This window comes from Amblyraja radiata, chromosome 18 (assembly GCF_010909765.2).
Source record: "Amblyraja radiata isolate CabotCenter1 chromosome 18, sAmbRad1.1.pri, whole genome shotgun sequence".
Lineage (NCBI taxonomy): Eukaryota > Metazoa > Chordata > Chondrichthyes > Rajiformes > Rajidae > Amblyraja > Amblyraja radiata.
This window is the reverse complement of record NC_045973.1, coordinates 727929-748572: the sequence shown is the minus strand read 5'-3', so window position 1 is coordinate 748572 and position 20644 is coordinate 727929. Positions and strand designations below refer to the sequence as shown.

Below are 20644 nucleotides of genomic sequence, written 5' to 3'. Positions count from 1 at the left end.
ACTCTCACCTGAGAGTTGGGCTCTTTGATCCAAGTTTGTACCAAGGCTGCGGTGACGTCTGGAACTGAATGGTACTGACATAACCTGCGACTAGCACATTGTAGCCATTACTGTTGATGAGCGAGTGGCAGTTAATAGCGTTGATGACGAGAACTTCCATCACTTTGCTGTTGATTGACAGTAGATTCATTTGGTGATAATTAGCCAGACTGGATTTGTCCTGCCTTTTCTGAACAAGGCATTGCTGGGCAATTTTCTGTGATGTCTTGTGTTGTAGCTGTATTCAACAAGAACTATATCTCAATATCTCAGAGGCTTGCAATTGTCTTACTGCCTCCTGAAGCAGTGCGCGGCAGATGTACCCGAGAGAACAAAGACAAGGGATGAGGACAAGATGAGGAGAAATAACTAAGGCAGGTACAGGTAAATAACAGGCTGGAAACAAATGCTGGAAACAAATTAAAGAAGACATTTTTGGAAGAATTCAGCCAGTCAAACAACATCTGTGGAAAGAAAAAACAATTGCTATTATCCGGTCTTCATCTCTTCCTCAGAACTGAGAAGAGAGTGAATGGGTTACTATTTTGCAAAACAGAGCTGGGGGAAGGAGTAAAGTGTAGGACAAAAGATTGCATAGAGATTGGTTAAGATCGATCAAGTGACAACGAGCCCAAGTACTAACTCTAAAGTGGACATTATAGAGATACAAGCTAAGAATGGATATTAGTTATGGATAATGAAAAAACATTGAGAGCAGTTTTACTGATGTTGGAAAGTTCAATGTTCAGGCAGAAACAAGTCATTCAGGTCTCAAAATTAACAGTTACCCGGTTGCCAGTGGCCACCTAAAGTCCCGCCGGGCAACCTAAAAGCCGTGTCATTTTGTCCCGCCTGATACTGCAGATACTGGTTTATACCGAAGATAGACACAAAAAACTGGTGTAACTCAGTGGGTCAGGCAGCATCTCTGGAAAAAAGGAAAAGTGACATTTCGGGTCGGCGATGGCGGCTCCACCTCCTTCTCATCCTCCCGCACCCCGTCCCCCTCATAGCGGGCGCTGCGTGCCACTCCGCCAACGGCGATAACCGCTTTCAAAACAAACTCTCCCGCACGGCGAGGCCGGGAGGAGGGAGAGAGGATGGGGGAGACCCCCTTCCGCCATCTGAAGCACCTGCACCGCACCTCACAATTTTACCTACTCCAACCAACACGCACTAATTCCCCTGCCTCAATCCATCCTTCCTGCACCGATTGCCTTCCCCCCCCCCCCCCCCCCCCCAGACCCTACTGTGCTGGAAATGTCTTCAGAGCGACTATCTGCAGTGTGACTATGTTTGATAACGGAATGCAATAAAATGTGTTTTAATTCCCAATGTTATTATTTGTTTTAATCCATAAAGATGGATTAATTAAATTGTGAACACGTGAAACATTGAAAAACCGCAGTGTTCGATCGTCACTGCTACTTTGACAGGTTATTACAGAATTCATTTTAACGGCAAATCATGCTCTTAATATGGAGTATCAGTACTGTAGTTATTTAATGAGCAACATTCACAACTATACGTCTGAAGAAGGGTTTCGGCCCGAAACGTTGCCTATTTCCTTCGCTCCATAGATGCTGCCGCACCCGCTGAGTTTCTCCAGAACTTTTGTCTACCTTCACAACTATACGTTGGATTTATCCAGGTTTTACTTCTACAGTCGGTCATATACATCACCAATTTGGTCAGGAGATATTTCAGTTGAAATTTTAACGTTAATTCTGAAGTGGGAATTATGGAAACAGCATTTATCAATTATTTTTTTAATCGGGTGCATACAAACTGGGTATCTTCATTGCTATTCACAACACATACATCTAATCTGAATGTCCGGTAATGTGGCGTTTTGACACCTTTAAACATATTGCCAAAAGAACATTTGCTGCAGTTATGTCCTTTGGCCATCTCTTGTCAGTTCGTGTAATGTTTGACCTGTCAGATGGGTATAGTTGGTTTTAATAGCTATTATCATAAAATGCCTTTAGAAATTTCCTTGCAATCTGTATATTTTGTTGTGGACAAATTTTGTGGGAAGCGAGATTGTTTATGTACCAATAGCAATAATGACCCATGCTATGGCCATGTCATGATCATTTTCGGTCCTTCACAGAAAACATGCTTGCATCAATCTGTAGTATGCATGGTTAAGCATAAATGTTACCATGGTCCAGGGTTTATTGACACAGGTTGATCATACGCTGAATAATCCAACCACATTTTTGTTTGTAAGTGGAGAGAAATAATAGAAATTGCATTCATTGCCACCCGTAAAAAGAGTTGAGATACTGTATTATAATTTTGCTGCATGTCATTGTGGGATATATCATGTCTTGATTGGTGAATATGTTTAGTTTGAGACTTTATTTGAAACAGAAATAATATGTGAATGCTTCATTGAGCATAATTCCGACTGGTAACTACGCACTTCGTCCGAGCACATTATCGCAGGCGTCATGCAAGCCGTCTTAAATGACCACCTAAACTGTCATCTGGCAACATAAAAAGCTGCCTAGGTTACCCGGCTGGTAACAGGGAAAAAAAGTTAAGTGAGAGCCCTGACATTGTTTCTCTAGTTTATATTGGGCATTGCTGTGGCAGTGGAGGAGGCCACTGATAGATCAGTTTCAAAAGGAATGCGATTTACAAAGTATCATGCAACTGGATGCTCAGGATTACCTTTGCAGACTGAGTGCAGGTGCTCTCCAATGTACAGGAGGCCAACCAGCCCCTTGATGTACACTTGATGTGAAATGCACCTAGCTGCTATCTTCAGCCTGCCTTTTGCTCCAGTGCTAGTATCAATAATGAAACAGTGGAAGAGGAGCAGCTTAAATATGCCAGCATCTGACCTCCATCTTCTTGAATTTCCACATTTAACAGTATGTGCATGGAAGGCCAACACATGCTAAACCGTCGACAACGGTTACCTGAAGTTCTAAACCAAACTACTAATGGCGAGCTAAATCTGGCCCAAAGCTTGTTGTACTCTGTCTAAAATTTGGTTGATAAACAAGATTCTGTTCCTTAATGGTTCAATGTATAAAACTGTCTTATAATGCATGCTATTGTAGTTTTTTATTCCAACAAAACAGAAATAAACCTTTAAACCTGCATTCTGCTCTCTCCACTATGTTCTTAGCAAAGATTCACTAAATGGCCATAACATTAGAAAAAATGGAGCATATAAAATATCTTCTGCAGGCTGAGCAGCATCACAATTCTCCAATAAACCCACTCTTAATGTACATGTATTTCCTGTCACAACTGAAATGTTTGATTCTTCTGCAGGTTAGTTGCATTAACGTGTGTTGTGCACCTTAATTAAGATTAAATATTGTACAGATTTAATTTTTCAAAGATTTAACATTTCATTTGTTGGTTCAAGACTTCTATGGAGTGGAATATCTCAACATATTAACCTAAATATTATAGTTAAATTTCAAATTAGCTATTTTTTCAGATAAAGCTAATTTTCAAGTCTCTTATTCATTTCAAAACAAAGCCTGATGCTTTTCCCATCTATAATCTCACACAGATGTCATAGTGTCATAAGCATTGGAACAGGCCCTTCGGCCCAACTCGTCCATGCCGACCAAAATGCACCATCGACACTAGTTCCACCTGCCAATGCAAGGCCCATATCGCACTAAACCTTTCTTATCCAAGAATCTGTTCAAATGAATTTATCAATGTTGTTATTATCCCATGTCTAAACTAGAATTGTGATAAGTTCTGCATCCAATTGATCCTATAGAAACCTAAACTGAGCACCAGTACTTACAATGATGGAGAGTAGATGCCACATAAGAGATTAGTATACAAACTTAAAGCACACGGTATTGGGGGGTTCAGTATTGATGTGGATAGAGAACTGGCTGGCAAACAGGAAGCAAAGAGTTGGAGTAAACGGGTCCTTTTCAGAATGGCAGGCAGTGACTAGTGGGGTACCGCTAGGCTCAGTGCTGACACCCCAGCTATTTACAATATATATTAATGATTTGGATGAGGGAATTGAATGCAACATCTCCAAGTTTGCGGATGACACGAAGCTGTGGCAATGTTAGCTGTGAGGAGGATGCTAGGAGGCTGCAAGGTGACTTAGATAGGCTGGGTGAGTGGGCAAATGCATGGCAGATGCAGTATAATGTGGATAAATGTGAGGTTATCCACTTTGGTGGCAAAAACAGGAAAATAGACTATTATCTAAATGGTGGCCGATTAGGAAAAGGGGAGATGCAACGAGACCTGGGTGTCATGGTACACCAGTCATTGAAAGTAGGAATGCAGGTGCAGCAGGCAGTGAAGAAAGCGAATGGTATGTTAGCATTCATAGCAAAAGGATTTGAGTATAGGAGCAGGGAGGTTCTACTGCAGTTGTACAGGGTATTGGTGAGACCACACCTGGAGTATTGTGTACAGTTTTGGTCTCCAAATCTGAGGAAAGACATTCTTGCCATAGAGGGAGTACAGAGAAGGTTCACCAGACTGATTCCTGGGATGTCAGGGCTTCCATATGAAGAAAGACTGGATAGACTCGGCTTGTACTCGCTAGAATTTAGTAGATTGAGTGGGGATCTTATAGAAACTTACAAAATTCTTAAGGGGTTGGACAGGCTAGATGCAGGAAGATTGTTCCCGATGTTGGGGAAGTCCAGGACAAGGGGTCACAGTTTAAGGATAAAGGGGAAATCCTTTAGGACCGTGATGAGAAAAACATTTTTCACACAGAGAGTGGTAAATCTCTGGAACTCTCTGCCACAGAAGGTAGTTGAGGCCAGTTCATTGGCTATATCTAAGAGGGAGTTAGATGTGGCCCTTGTGGCTAAAGGGATCAGGGGGTATGGAGAGAAGGCAGGTACAGGATACTGAGTTGGATGATCAGCCATGATCATATTGAATGGCAGTGCAGGCTCGAAGGGCCGAATGACCTACTTCTGCACCTATTTTCTATGTTTCTATGCCATTTGATATACTGTATCATATCACTTTACAAATGATTGCAAGTGTGCTGATAAGGCTAATAATCCACCATGATATAATTCCAGATTTTACAAATTAAGGGAGTAGAATTAGGCCATTTGGCCCATCAAGTCTACTCCACCATTCAATCATGGCTGATCTCTGCCACCGAATCCCATTTTCCTCCCTTCTCCCCATAACCCTTGACACCCGTTCTAATCAAGAACTTGGCTATCTCTGCCTTAAAAATGTCCACTGACTTGGCCTCCACAGCCCTCTGTAGCAATGAGATCCATACATTAACTACCCTCTGACTAAAGAAGTTCCTCCTCAACACCTTTTTAAAAGAGCCCCCTTTTAATTCTGAGGCTATGACCTCTGGTCCAAGACTCTCCCACCAGTGGAAATAATCTCTCCACATCCACTATCTCTATGCCTTTCAGTATTCTGTAAGTTTCAATGAAGTCCCCGCTCAACCTTCTAAACTCCAGCGAGTAGAGGCTCAGTGCTGTCAAACGCTCATCATATTCTAACCCACTCATTCCTGGAATCATTCTTGTAAACCTCCTCTGGACCTTCTCCAGTCAGCACATCCTTCCTCAGGTATGGTACCTAAATTTGCTCACAATGCTCCAAATGGGGCCTGACCAACACCTAATAAAGCCTCAGCATTACATCTCTGTTTTTCATTCCAGTCCTCTTGATATTCAAGATTCAAGAGACATTTATTGTCACTTGCTCCAATTGGTACAGTGAAATTTGGGGTCACCATACAGTCATACGAATAATAAAGGAACACAGAACACGATAGTCTTTAACATAAACATCCCCACACAGCGGAATCAAAGTTTCCCACTGTGAGGGAAGGCACCAAAGTTCAATCCTCCTCTTTGATGTTCTTTGATGTTCACCCGTGTTCGGGGCCTCCCGAGCCCCCTGCAGATGTTCAGGCCCTCTCGCCGGGATGATGGAACTCTGATGTCGAAACGGAAGAACACCCTCAGCGGCTTGGACTTCCAAATCGGTCGCTTCTTACTGTGACTCCCGAAGTCCACAGGCCGAGTTGGGCGGAGATTCACGCTGGCGGCCCTCGGCAAAGGGATCACAGGACTCCGCGATGTTGAAGTCAGCGCCGCCCGCGGCTGGGAGCTCCGCAAACCACAGTTCCGCGATGTTGAAGCAGCAGGCCCAACACTCCGGAGCTTCAAACGGCGATCCAGGTAAGGAATCGCCCACTCTGCGGTGAATCCGGTGCTGCGCCGCAGCTGAGGCTCTGGTCGGTCTCCGGCAGGAAATGTCGTGCCAATCCAGTTGGTAGGCCGCGGGGAGGGGGGGCGAGGACACGACTCAGAGAATAGTCGCATCCTCGCCAGGAAGTGACTGGGAAACGGTAAAAATACTCGGAAACTGCAACACATACTTTTTAAACAGACTAAAAATTAAAATAAAGATGGAAAAACAGACAGACTGTAGGCAGAGGCTGCCATCATATGGCGCCCTCAATATCAATTCCTTACTACCGATTCAACTTGCAAATTAACTTTTTGGGAGACCTGCACCAGCACTCCCAAATCACTTTGCACCTCCAATTTCTGGATTCTCTCTCCATTTAGAAAATAAACTACGCCTTTATTCTTATTACCAAAATGCATGACTCCCCACTTTGCTATACTAAATATCAGCTGCGACTTTTCTGCCCACTCTCCTAAACTATCCAAGTCCTGCTGCAGAGTCCTTGCTTCCTCTACACTGCCTACCCCTTCACCTATCTTAGCCCTTCATCATCTGCAAACTTGGCCACAAAGTCTTCAATCCCTTTGTCCAAATCGTTAATATACAACATGAAGAGAAGCGGCCCCATCACCGACCCATGCGGAACTTCACTTTTCACTGGCAGCCAACCTGAAAAAGCGCCCTTTATTGCAACTGTTTGCCTTCTGCCATCCAGCCAACTCGCTATCCATGCTAGTATCTTCCCTTCAATACCATGGGCTCTCATCATCCCTAGCAGCCTAACGAAAGGCACCTTGTCGAAGGCCTTCTGAAAATCTAGGTAAACAACATCTACAGCCTCCCCTGTCTTTCGGCTATTAACTTCCTCAAAGAACTCCAGCAGTATTTTTACGTTTTAATTAACTGTTTTATCTTAATTATTTTTAGTTGAGGTGGGGGGCAAGAAAGAGTTCAGTAGAAATTGTCTCTTTAAACCCCTTTCCTCCCCACCCTCAGCAGCTAGACTGAGGAAACACCAGCTGCAGTAAACGTGAGTCAGTTAACATCACTTGACAGTCAAATTGGAGACATTTGATGTGATTTTTAAAAAGCCACTGTTGTTACAAAAGCCAACTTTACATTTGCAAAGTGAACACATTCAACTGCATGTTGTAACTCCAGAACAACTTAGGTCAGATGTTGCTATATACTTCTCTCCACCCCTCCCATCTCTGCAACTTAAATTACACTTGTTTTCTCACTAATCCAGTTCTGATGAAGAGCTATTGACCTGAAACATTCTTTCTTGACACAATAATGCACAATCTGCAGAGTATTCACAGCATTTCCTGTTTGAATTCCATCTTTCCCAGGTTTGTAATCATTAAAAATCATTTTCAAAACAAAATATTCTTTGGGCCATGAGAAGGTCATCAAAAAGCAATTCAGCAACAGCAGGGTTTGCACAAGTGCTTACAAAGTGATGAATTGATTTTCCTGAAGAAGTGGTGCGAATATTCCACTCCTGAATTGTATTACAAATCCAAACTGAAAAAAAGTATTGCGGTAGAGATTTACCCCCTGGAGTCAAAAATCGGCTTACCTGAAAATTTTGTGCATTATTTCTTCGGTTATTAATAAAAATGTTCAAGAATCTGAAATGTCTTTGAAAATAAAAACCCAGCGGCTTTGGCTAATGACATCACAATGGCTCTGAGTGCAGCGCCTGCGGCTGTGAGCTGACGCCCCCCCCCCCCCCACCAGCGAGATGCCCCTGCGAGCTGCCGCCCCCCCCCCCTCACCACGACCTGCCGCCCAACCCTGCGACCTGCCGCCCTCCCCTCCCCCCGCGACCTGCCGCCCAACCCTGCGAGCTTCCGCCCCCCTCCCCAAGAGCTTGCCAACCAAAGATCTTAGCTGACAACTGTTTCGGCCCAACCGGCGCTCCTCTGGTCGACACTCGCTCGCGCCTCGGCTCGTGTCTCTCCCTCTCCCCTCTCTCCCCCTCCATCCCTCCCCCCTCTCCTCCTGCCCTCTCTCTCCCCCCCCCCCTCTCTCTCCCCCTCGGCCCGGGCCTCCCCCCCTCTCCCGCTCTCTCCCCCCTCCCTCCACCCCTCCCCCCTGTCCCCCCACCTCTCTTCCCCCCCACTCCCCACCCTCTCCCTTCCCCCCCACCCCCTCCCTTCCCCCCCTTCTCTCCCTCCGTCTCTCCCCCCTCCCTCACTCTCTCTCTCTGCCCCTCTCTCTCTGCCCCCCTCTCTCTGTCTCTGCCCCCTCTCTCTCTCTGCCCGTACTCTCTACCACCCCTCGCTCTCTAGACGCGCCTGTGAGTTGGGTGCTATGCGTCAGTGGATAGGACAGGGATTAGGGTAAAAGGAGCCAATGAATAATATTAATATATCAAGGGGGGTGGGTAATGTGTGTGTGTGTGTGTGTGTGTGTGTGTGCGCGGGGGAGTAGTTAGTGTATGTGTGGGGGGTGGTTAGTGTGTGTTTGACGCCACAGGCCACCTCCCCGCCGCCGCAACGGGTCTCACTGTTAAACCGAGTTCTTTTGTCATTCTAAAGTCAACTTGACTCAAACGCTTGTAGCTGTTGAAATCGATTCTTGGGCGGGTCCAGAGAAGAGTAATTTTGATAGAACTCATGGCATTTATATAGATATTAGACATTTCAGATATAGAGGGTATGACAAGCTAGTAACCAATCATTTGAGTCCTTCTGGTGATTTACAACATCAGTCACAAGATCCCCCTTTCCTGGCCTCACAACCTTCGTTTGCCTGTGGTATAACTTTGCTTAGAATTATTTTATTTCAACACAGCAAAACCCCAGTAGGCTCAATTATCAATGACCACTCCTCAAAATATAAGATACATATGTAATACAATGATCACACAAGTCATACACACTTTCCATGCCAAGAAGAAAGATATTTCTAAAAATCTAAACAAAGTCTAATGTTTACATTCCTACTAAGACAATACATTTCATAAATTGTTTCACTACAATTTTACACAGTTTACAATACTATTACCTATGTATTTACAACATCTATATTACTAAAACTCTGTTCTTGACCGGTTTTGGCTTTCTGTGCTGTGGTTTTCGAGAGTACGCCGCCACCTACGGCCGTCATTTTTGGCCACCTCGCTCAGAGCCCCCCTCCGCCGCATGTGTGCCGAGGATTTTTCCCGTCGATGAAAATTGACAGAGATATTAATGTTTTTACAACATTCCCCATTCTCTCTGTTGCCTCTGCTGGAGGGAGGGGGAGGGGGCTATAAAACCAGGAAATGGTGTGCCTCAATCAGTCTCTGCAAGTGGTGTGCCTCAATCAGTCTCTGCAAGTGGTGTGCCTCAATCAGAGCTTTGAATGACACTGACAAATGTCAACAGCACTGTGAATACCCTTAATTTGGTTTGAAAATGAAAATATGGTTAGAGGTAAAAAAGCACTGCCTGCAAATGGTTGTTTGGGTTTGGGTTGAAGTGTAAAGGCACTCTCTCCCCCCCCCCCCTCCCTCTCCTCTCCCCCCCCCCCCCCCCCCCCCTCCCTCCCCCCTCCCCCCCCCCCCCCCCCTCCTCCATCTCCTCTCCCCCCCTCCCTCTCCTCTCCCCCACCCTCCCTCTCCTCTCCCCCCCTCTCTCCTCTCCCCCCCTCTCTCCTCTCCCCCCCCTCTCCTCCCCCCTCTCCTCTCCCCCCCTCTCCTCTTTCCCCCCCCTCTCCTCCCCCTCTCCTCTTTCCCCCCCTCTCCTCTTTCCCCCTCTCCTCTTTCCCCCCCTCTCCTCTTTCCCCCTCCTCTCCTACCCCCCTCTCCTCTCCTACCCCCTTCTCCTCTCCTCTCCCCTCCCCCCCTCCCTCTCCTCTCCCCCACTCCCTCCCCTCCCTCTCCTCTCCCCCCTCCCCTCCCCCCTCTCCTACCCCCTCCATCCCCTCCCCAACCGTCCCTCCCCTAAACCCCCCTCCCCTCCACACACCCCTACCTGCTCCCCACCTCTCCCCCGCCCCTCATCTCACTCCCCTCTCAGCACTCCCTCTCTCCCCCGCCCCCTCACTCCCCCCCCCCTCTCCCCCCTCCCCACTCCCCCCCCCCCCCTCTCTCCCCCCTCCTCTAGCGTGAGTGCGGGAGGGGGGGGGGGTAGTTAGTGTGTGATGCTGCATACCGCCTCCCCCCCCCCACAACCGCACGTTGGGGGAACAGACCCAACGGGTCTGCACTTGGTCTAGTTAATTATATTAGTTTGCCAAATTTACAGTTTCTAAGTTCAAAACCCACACACACCTCCCAACCCAAGCATACATGGGTCGTAAATCTGTCAACTTAATTAATAAGTGTTTGGTGCCAGGATACACCTTCAGACCATTACATCAGAATTATATCTTCTTCTTCGACTTTCTATAAACATATCCATCAATCCAATTCTCTTCCTCTCCAAGCAACTACTCCCCTTCATATACATCCTACCCCTTATCTAAATCTCATTATAATTTAACATAGCCAAGGCTAACTACAGGGTCTATTATCTCTCAGCCTTGAATTCTGTCTCAAACTCAGCATAACCCTCACAGCTCAAGAATGTGCCATAGAGAAAGAGCAGATGACCTCTGGCCTAAGAAGAGCCCCCTATTCAGCTATCCATTCTTCAACACAAAGTCATATCAAATACAATTTCCTCCAGTGTTATAATTGCCTCAAAGCAATAAACTAAGCTAAGCAGGTTCAGATTCAGGTTTCTATGTTTTGATTCATCTTTCCCTGTGTGTATGTTTCATTGTACTTTATTTTGTTAGGAGATATATGTTTATGAAAACCTTAAGCTTTTCTTTTGCAAATTACCTAGCTTATATAAAAGTCACTAACCAAGCGGTTCTATTATATAATATTTCCTCACCACTTGGTCTAGTGCTTTATAGAACTTGACGAGGCACCAAGAATCTTCCAACTGAACTCAAAATCTTCAATTAATTGACAATTTTTCACACCAATTATTTTATAATGCAAATTTAAATGATACAGTAGCATACATTTAGAATATTGCAATCCACGTGCTGTTATTTGGTATAAATACCTTATTCCCTCTCTAAAAAAAATTCTGATAATAATGACCTCAAATCACAACACAACTGATGCGATTTGCAAAATGACTTGATATTTATAAAATTATAGACCAAGTGGGACCCATTGGGCCCCATTCCCCCAACGCAATATTGCAACACTCACCTGTTCCCCCAATGCAACCCGTTTCCGCCATTCACCCATTCCCCCAACGCAATATTCTACCACTCACCCATAGCCCCCAACTGCGGAGGTACGGCTCATATCCCCTCATCCCCAACACTCCCTCTTCTCTCCCTCCTCACCCTCCCTCTTCTCTCCCTTCTCCTCCTCCACTCCCTCTCATCTCTTCCCCCTCTCCTTTCCCCTACCCTCAGTCACTCCCTACCCACAGACACTCCCTCCCTCCATAACCCCTCTCCCTTCCCTACCCCCTCCTCTCCCACTATCTCCCTGCTCCCCCACTTCTCACCTCTCCCCTATCGCACTCCCCAATTAAACACAATATTTAAATAACATTTCTCCTTCCCCCCCCCCCCCCCCCCCCCCCCCCTTACAACAATGTAACACATCTCTAATTGCACTGGGTGGGCACTGTTGATGGGCAGTTTATGTAAATGTTATCCCCTTGTGATGTAATTGTCAGTAGAGCACTGCTCATGGGCAGTTTATGTAAATTAGATCCCATTGTGACATCATAGCTGCTAACTGCCACTGCAAGTTCAAGTGATTCTTTCTCAAACTGGATTTTGTAAAGTAAAAAATGTGAATAACTTGTAAAATATAACATCAATCTGGATAAAACTTTGATAAAATACACCACAGGACAACGGTGCGTAAGGTGGTCCAAATATAGCGCTATTGTGTACCGTTTTGGCCTAATTCAGTAGGAAGGGGAGGGGGCTGGGTAGAGAGGGAGGGGGTAGAAAGGGAGGGGGTAGAGAGGGGGTAGAGGGGGAGGTAGAGGGGGAGGTAGAGGGGGAGGTAGAGGGGGAGGTAGAGAGGGAGGTAGAGAGGGAGGGGAGGGGGTAGAGAGGGAGGGTGGAAGGAAATGGAGAGGGGCAGAGATGGATTGGGGTAGAGACCTGGAGGCAGAAAGAGGGGCAGAGAGAGAGTGAGGGGGGGCAGAGAGGGGGGTAGAGAGGGAGGGGGAATTGGTAGAGAGGGGGGGGAGGGGAGGGTTAGAGGTAGGGGGAGGAGAGGGAGGAGAGGGGAGGGGGTGGGTAAGGAGGGGGGAGAGAGGAGGGAGGGGAGGTGGAGGGGGAGGGGCGAGATGGGAGTGGGGGGGAGCGGGCAGTGGCTGGATGGGGGCTTTCAGATGGAGGGTAGACGTTCAAGATCTCCGAGGCAAAGGGAGAGGTGGAGGGCTGGGTTGGTGGGGAGTGTTCTGAGGGTTGCGTTGGCCTCTAGAGGACTAGCCTTGATCTCTATTAGTCGATTTGACTCTGATTAAGAGTTCCTTTTTCGCGAACTCGTCTTTTAGACTTTCTCTGTCTTTTCTTTTTTCTCTCTCTTGCTCTCTCTATATTTCTCTTCTCGTTCTCTCTGTTCTCCTCTTCTCTCTCTCTCTCTCTCTCTCTCTCTCTCCTTCCTATTCTTACTCTCGTCTCTTCGCAGCGCTCTCTCTTCCCTCCTTTCCTGTCTTCTTTCGGCTCCGCTCTTCGCTCGCGCTCGCTCTCCAGGAGATGAGTGTAGCGCGCAGATGAGGCATATGAGAGAGGAGGCAGAGGAGAGAGGCAGTAGAGAGATTGCGAGAGAGTGAGGAGGAGAGAGAGAGCGAGATAGAGACAGAGAGATAGAGAGGCAGAGAGAGAGAGAGGCAGAGAGAGAGAGAGGCAGAGAGAGAGAGAGGCAAGGAGAGAGAGACGGCAGGAGAGAGGCAGAGAGAGAGAGAGAGAGGCAGAGAGAGAGAGAGAGAGCAGAGAGAGAGGCAGAGAGAGAGAGAAGGCAGAGAGAGAGAGGCACGAGAGAGAGAGAGGCAGAGAGGAGAGAGGGCAGAGAGAGAGAGAGGCAGAGAGAGAGAGAGGCAGAGAGAGAGAGAGGCAGAGAGAGAGAGGCAGAGAGAGAGAGGCAGAGAGAGAGAGAGGCAGAGAGAGAGAGAGGCAGAGAGAGAGGCAGAGGCAGAGAGAGAGGCAGAGGCAGAGAGAGAGGCAGAGAGGAACGGTCGCTTTTTATAATGCGTCGTTGACACATTCTGACGCCGCTGCTGAACAACCCCCCCCCCCCCCAATTGAACTCTTCTTCATGGCAGCCCTGTGATGTCTCAGCTCTGTCAATTCGAGGGACCTACCCGGTAACAACACTAAGAGCAGCTCCGGGCCGCCGCTCCTCCCAGAATCAAATTGACGCCTAATGGACACGCGCTCCGTCCTGTGCAGAGCTTGCTGCGGGCCGGAAGTGGAGGCCCCTGTCCTGGATGTAGAGCTTCCCGCTGCCGTGATCCAGCAGCTCGTGAAGGCCAACCTGGACTTCGAAGGAGGTGCCTTTCCACTTGATGTACCGGTCCTTGTCGTGATCTTCCAGGAAGGTGAGTTTCTTCTTCCAGGTGTAGTAGACCACTGCCAGCACATTACCGAGCGACATTACCGTCTGACGGATGTCGTCGTAGTTGGGGATATTGATGCCGGCTGGGTTGCCGTTGCCAGCGAAGGTGAGCACGTCGAGGGAGGCGAATTTAGGCTTGAGGAATCGGTCCTTCTCAAAGGGCTGTGGCCAGGGTAGCTGGGGCAGCAGCCGCTCAGCAGAGGCCACCAGCCGGGTGAACTTGGCACTCATGTTCTTGTTCACCACCCCGACAAACCCTTCAAACTCCCCTCATAGTGGTCACGGTAACTTTCAATGAAGCCGATGTAACTCTCCACGATGTGCCCCTCATCCCGAATCCAGTGCTTGGAGCCCTCCTTGTGTGTGCGGAGCCGAGTGTGCGAGGCCGAACGGGTTCCAGCGGGGCCGAGCGGGTTGGAGTGCTGGAGGGGGAGGGGGTAGAGAGGGAGAGGGAGGTAGAGAGAGAGAGAGAGGGAGGGGGCTAGAGAGAGAGAGGGGGGGGGGTAGAGTCAGGGGAGGGAGGGTAGAGATGGAGAGAGCGAGGGATCCCAGCTGGGCCGAGCGGGTTGGAATGCTGGAGTGCCCCTCTCGCCCGGAGCGTGTGAATGTATTGTGACATCAGTCGGCATTTTTTTCTTCAAAATTAGAACGTTGAAAACTTTAATATTTTGAAGCTGCTTTTAAAAGGTGAATAAATTGTTAAATATGTTGAAATACGACAGGAAGATATGTATCCTGTCGGCTGAGAAAATGTGAGTAGCATGTGTGAAAATGGAAAGGCTGTGACCAAGCGTTTGGAAGAAGATACAAATTAAGGAGATGAAAAGAAAGCCAACATAACCCTGGCTCACACAGACATTTAGAATGTTAAGAACAAAGGGGAGAGTTTTTGTATAATAGAGAGAGATAGATAACAAATGATAGTGCATTGCATCAAAATATTAGTATTGTATGGAAAGCTTTTGAAATCGCAACATTTAACCAAATGAACAACATAATTATGTGAATACTTGAAAATCATAAACAGGTATATTTATATAGCGTTTTAAGTTTAAGATTTGACCAATATATTTCTCAGAAATGTATTTTACCCTTGCAGAAACATACTCTAAAACATTACAAAAGTGTAGCATCTAAGTAACCATAGTTTCTATTGTCATAGATTTAATAATATTTACAAAGTCATAAAATAGTCTGGACCCTTGCATATTTTCTTTTGAGAAGTAAATTACTGAGGTCTTATTCAGTATATTTGCAAACATTCCTATTACAAACAGACCTAATACGTAACATTTTACCAGTTGCACACTTTGAGTATTTTGAAACTGCTGAACTTGTTATGATATATATTCATTCCAATACTTAAGAACATCACCACAGACTGGCTTTCTAGTTTGATGCATCAACACATAATGTAAAGGTGTTGGGGGTTACGGGGGGAAGACAAGAGAATGAGGTTGAGAGGGAAAGATAGATCAGCCATGTTGAATGGCGGTGTAGACTTGATGGGCTGAATGGCCTAGTTCTGCTCCTAGAACCTTTGAACTTATAATGCACCTGATTAGTACAGCATGGTACCATATAGAACTCAGCCTGCCTGATCAATCTGTTTCAACAAATCTGAGATGAGATTTGGGATGATATATATAACTGAAGTTTTCTGAACAATTCTCATAATCTCCCAACAGTTAGCTCAAAGTAACACTTTTCTTGTTGAGGAAATGTGGGATGACCTGGGAAAGTAAAAGAAAAATGAAAGTGGAACCTTGCTTGCTGTGCAATCCCGACTGTCAAAAAAATGCCCAATGCCATGGTCTCTGTTTAAAAATGCAATTATACCATGGTAAAATCATTGCTAACGGAGCTATTATCTCACCCAAACCTCTACGGCTTCCCAAATAAATCAATGCTCTGTATTCCAGATCACAGGAAAGCCAGCAATAAATTAGTTACATATAATTGTTTGTAGCTTTGCTAAGGAGAGGAGGCTTAAGATCACGAGAAAATCATTCATTTCAAATGCAATGCCACTTCCATCCTATCGGACAATATACCTTACAGGAAGGAGCTGGTATTTCTGGTTCTTGTACAAACAATTCTCATTTTATCAGCTGGATAGCTATTTTCCATCAGATGCATAGAAAATTAGCCAATTGACTTTCCTTTTGTTATTCCCGGCCTTCCAAGGCACTTATTGTAACATCCTCACGCCCAAGAGTTAAAGTCAATTATGCGCAAAGTGGACTAGAAAACGAGAGTACAATTTAAACAGTGCATAACATTTCTAAGATATTGCCATCTTTTAAATCTCCCATGTTAACATGTATCAGACAGTGACCATCCGCTATGAGAGTCCCATGACTTATCCATTAATGGTGTCACCATAACCATGACACTGGCATCAACATCCTGCATCCTCCATTTAAATCTTCTCTGCACCCTTTCCAGCTTGACAACATATTTCTTATAACATGGTGCCCAGAACTGAACACAATATTCTAAATGCGGCCTCACCAACATCTTGTGCAACTGCAACATATACTCAATACTCTGACTGATGAAGGCCAATGTGCCAAAAGCCTTTTTGACCTTATCTAGCCTTATCTACCTGTGATTCAACCTTCAAGAAATCATACACCTGCACTTCTAAATCCCTCTGCTCTACAAGAGCCCTGCCATTCATTGTGTGGGTCCTGCCCATGTTAGACTTCCCAAAATGCAACACCTCACATCTCTCTGTATTAAATGCCATCAACCATTCCTCAGCTCACCTGGCCAATTGATCAAGATCCTGCTGCAATTTTTCACAACCATATTCATTATCTGCAAAACCACTGACTTTTGTATCATCAGCAAACTTGCTCATCTTGCCATGTTTGTTCTCATCTAAATCATTGATATAGATGACAAACAGTAATGGGCCCAGCACCAAACCCTGAGGCACACCACTAGTCACAGGCCTCCAGTCCAAGAAGCAACCTTCCACCATCACCCTCTGCTTCCTTCCATGAAGCCAATTTTCTATCCATTCAGCTATCTCTCCTTGGATGCCAAGCAATCTAACCTTCCAGAGCAGCTTACCATGCGGAACCTCGTCATATGCCTTACTGAAATCCATGTATACAACATCTACAGCTCTGCCCTCATCGACCTTTATGGGCACGTCTTCAAAAAATTCAATCAGATTTGTGAGACACGACCTCCCACATACAAAACAATGCTGACTTTCCCAAATCATCCCTTATCCATCTAAATGGCAGTATATCCTATCCCTCAGAATACTCTTTAGTAACTTTCCGACTACAGATGTTCTCACTGGGCTATAGTTCCCAGCATTTTTCCTGCAGCCCTTCTTGAATAGAGGCAGTCTTTTGGCAACTCTCCTGTATTTACAGACAACTCGTAAATTTCAACCAGGGCTCCCGCAATTACCTCTCTAGTTTCCCACAATGTCCTCGGATATATCTGATCAGGCCTTGGAGATTTGTCTACCTGTTCTCAAGACATTTCAATTGACTGCCCCAAGTTCCTCCGTCCTCCTGTCTTTCTCCTCGGTAAATACAGAGTAGAAATACTTAGCACCTTGCCCAAGTCCTGTGGCTCCACACAGAAGTGGCTGCTTTGATTCCTGAGGGGTCCCACACTTTCTAGTTACCCTTTTCCCCCTTATGTATTTATCAAACATTTATATAACTTTCTCCAGTATAAGGACAAAAATAGGGATATTTGGTGATGATTGTACAATGTTCAATTCCAGTACAAAGTAACCTGATTAATTGGCACATCAAGCACCCTTAAAAATGATTCCTTGCACCATTATCATGCATTAGCTATCGTTACTTACCCAAGTTATTTGGATAGCACTTCTCAAATCCACAGCCTTCAATATAAAGAAGGATAAGGACAGCAGGTGTACAGGAATCCCACCACCTCACCTAGAACTATATCTCCAATCCTTTGACACAGACTAAAGCCTGGAGCAACTTCTATAACAGCACTGTGGGAGAACCTTCACCAGAAGGAATGCACCTGTTTAAAACACACTCCACTATTACCTTCTTTGATTTTACTTCTACAAAGAGGACTGGTTAATTAATTTGTATGCTAAAGAATCCATTGGATGCGAGTAATATTGAAATTAATTTTTCAGTTTACAGCAAAACAATCTGAATATAATATCCAGTTCAAAGGAGTATGTAAAAAAGTGCAGGAAGAAATGGATAAACAAACTCAAAAGCTTATTCAGCAGAAGCACAATAATTTTACTGCAAATCCAAACACAGATTAAACAGTAACAGCAAATAGACATCATCAGCAAGAATTGAATATGCATCAATATTCTTCATTGCACAAATCTGCAATTCCGTTGAAACAGCTAAACTTTATATTACGTGTCCTTCTTACTTACAAAACCTTTTCAGTACACAGAAAAATCACAATATAAAAACCACGCAAATTTTCAGTAAGTCAATAAAGTAATTTACCCTAAACATTTGTTGCTAACTTGTGCATCTAAATATATAGTTCAAATTTATAAATCAGTCTTCAATTCCAAAAAGACAAGTAGCAACACCATTTCAAGAATGTTAGATAATGTTATTAATCTTATTTTAAAGAATGAAATTAATGAGATCCTTGTGTTGCTTCTCAGTAACAATTTAACAAAGGTAGACGGAAGTAATTAGACAACACTTACCAGATCATGATTGGTTGAATTTGAGTCATCTTCTGGAAAAGGTATGTAAACAGCTAAGGCCACACAGTTGGCAAAAATAGCAATCAATATAAAGATATCAAATGGCCTGCATATCCGGTTAAGGAATATATCTTTCAATAAAAAACTACTATTCTTTAAAATTATGTATTTGCTGCCGATACCAACTATCCCAAAAGTAGCTATAAAGTATCAGCAAGCACCATTAGCCTTACCATTATTTTGAAAATACAGTATGTTACAGTCCATTTAAATTTGTGTACTACTAAACACAATCATTAAAGCAGAAGAGTAAAATTGATGCTGGACTCAAGATCTTTCTTTTGAAAGAGTTCTGATGTTCAACTGATAATTACATTTTATTTAACTGCATATATATAGATTTTATTTATTTTTCTTATGGGGGGTGTTTATTATCCGTCCAAAAGGGCCCTGACATTCAGCAGTCAATTGAGTTTGCTGTGGGTGTACAGTCACATATGGGTCAGATCAGGCCAGGATGATAGATTTCCCCAAGACAATCCCCCAGTGGTGTCACAGTCACCATTGCCAGGGCAACCTGTTCTTTTATTTTAAATGCCAGGTTAACCAAATTTAAATTCAAAAGTTCCCTTATTGGGATTTGAAGGCAGTGTTTATTCTGCCAGCCTCCAGTTAGTACACCAACTCAAGTATAGCACCACTATCCCTCCTGCAAGTGCATTTGACTGTTTAATGCAGAGTAATTTTAAATGACAGACTACTAATACATGAAGTCAATACATTACAACTTTGGGAAATAGGGTATTAGCTAATTATATATGTGAATTAAGCTTGTCAAAACGTTTATTTTGTTATTAATTGGACATATCTATAATGAAAATGAATGCAAAGTTTAGTGATACAACATCAGTGGTATGTTTAAAGTCACCTTCAAATAAATAGGTCGGTGTAAGTATTTCTTGTGCAGGTGTAACTAGGCCCTACAGAAATACCACAAATATCTGTTATTATACGGGTATTTTTATTGGATTTAGTCAATCTGTATTGAATTTCCTCGTTTTAGACAAAGCTTTATAGTATTTGTCGTGGCTTGTGAGATTTGTTGAATTCCTCTTTAAAGTAGTTTGCCGAGGTTCTGCAATCATTGAGCGCATAAAATCCCATGTTTGCTCGTATTCTACGTGCAATATGCAAATACTGCGATGACCTTGCAGGAACACAATCAAACACTGAAACACGCAGCTAATAATATTTCACGGTGTTATAGCGAAGCCTTGTGCACATCATTTGCGTGCTTGTGTAGATGAAAAGGATACTTCCATTCTACTATACTAATGCAGGCCCTTCTAATGGGATTGTTGAGATTTAAGCAGAAGAGGGCACGAGCCGGCCTGCTATTCACGGTGCTGCCTTGCTGCTTCTTGCTCTTGGCGAATTGCAGCCGTTTTCTTTGGGCTTCTGCGCTGCTGGATTCCGTGGTAGAGTTCATGGTTGCGGCAGCTTTCGCTTGCCTGGCCGCTTCAATCGCAGCCTGCCAGGATAACGCTGTCGGTCTTGTCGCTGGGGAGTTTGACTCGAGACCTGGTCCCTCGCTAGGAAGTGCGAGTCTGTTGCTGACATAATTTACTCCTGTGATTTTTGAAAAGAATGTAATCAGAAATGAAAAGACATTTTATCTTTAAAACGCGAACTGTCCAAGAGATAGGGTGGACTTAAAATTCTTAAATTATATAATGAATCATTTTTTTTAATCATGAGAAAAAACAACGGAGAAACCATCAGTGTGTAAAAAATGTCAGGTTAATGAAACACATCAAAAACTGCAATAATAACCACGACAGCTGGCATATTACTAGGCTGCAAATACACTGCCAGACAAATTCAGTCGGTTTTCATGCACTCTTTCAATCTGCAACAAACATTAAGTGTATTTATTTAAAGAGAGGATTGCGTATGTATCTTTCTGCCACATTAACTGGCACACTGCATGCTTCAGTGGTTGCATTTTACTTCATTTAACTGAAGTCTGCAATTTCCACAACCAGAGTTTTCCCCGGTCAACACAATGTTTTACGTTGTAATTATTCAATCTATATATTTAAAGTTATAAAAATCAAAATATTGTTTAC

General features: G+C 44.6%; 1 protein-coding gene across 2 annotated transcripts in view; it reads right to left on the bottom strand.

Moving 5' to 3' along the window:
• cacna1d (calcium voltage-gated channel subunit alpha1 D) overlaps positions 1-20644 on the bottom strand; it is a 352130-nt gene that overhangs the window by 310145 nt on the left and 21341 nt on the right. For both annotated transcript variants that reach the window (XM_033036547.1, XM_033036546.1), the window contains exons 2-3: positions 19832-20144; positions 18516-18621 (exon numbers count right to left, since the gene is read on the bottom strand). In XM_033036547.1, the coding sequence (XP_032892438.1) occupies positions 18516-18621; positions 19832-20004 (279 nt within the window). In that variant the 5' untranslated portion in view covers positions 20005-20144. The remainder of the gene's footprint in view (positions 1-18515; positions 18622-19831; positions 20145-20644) is intronic.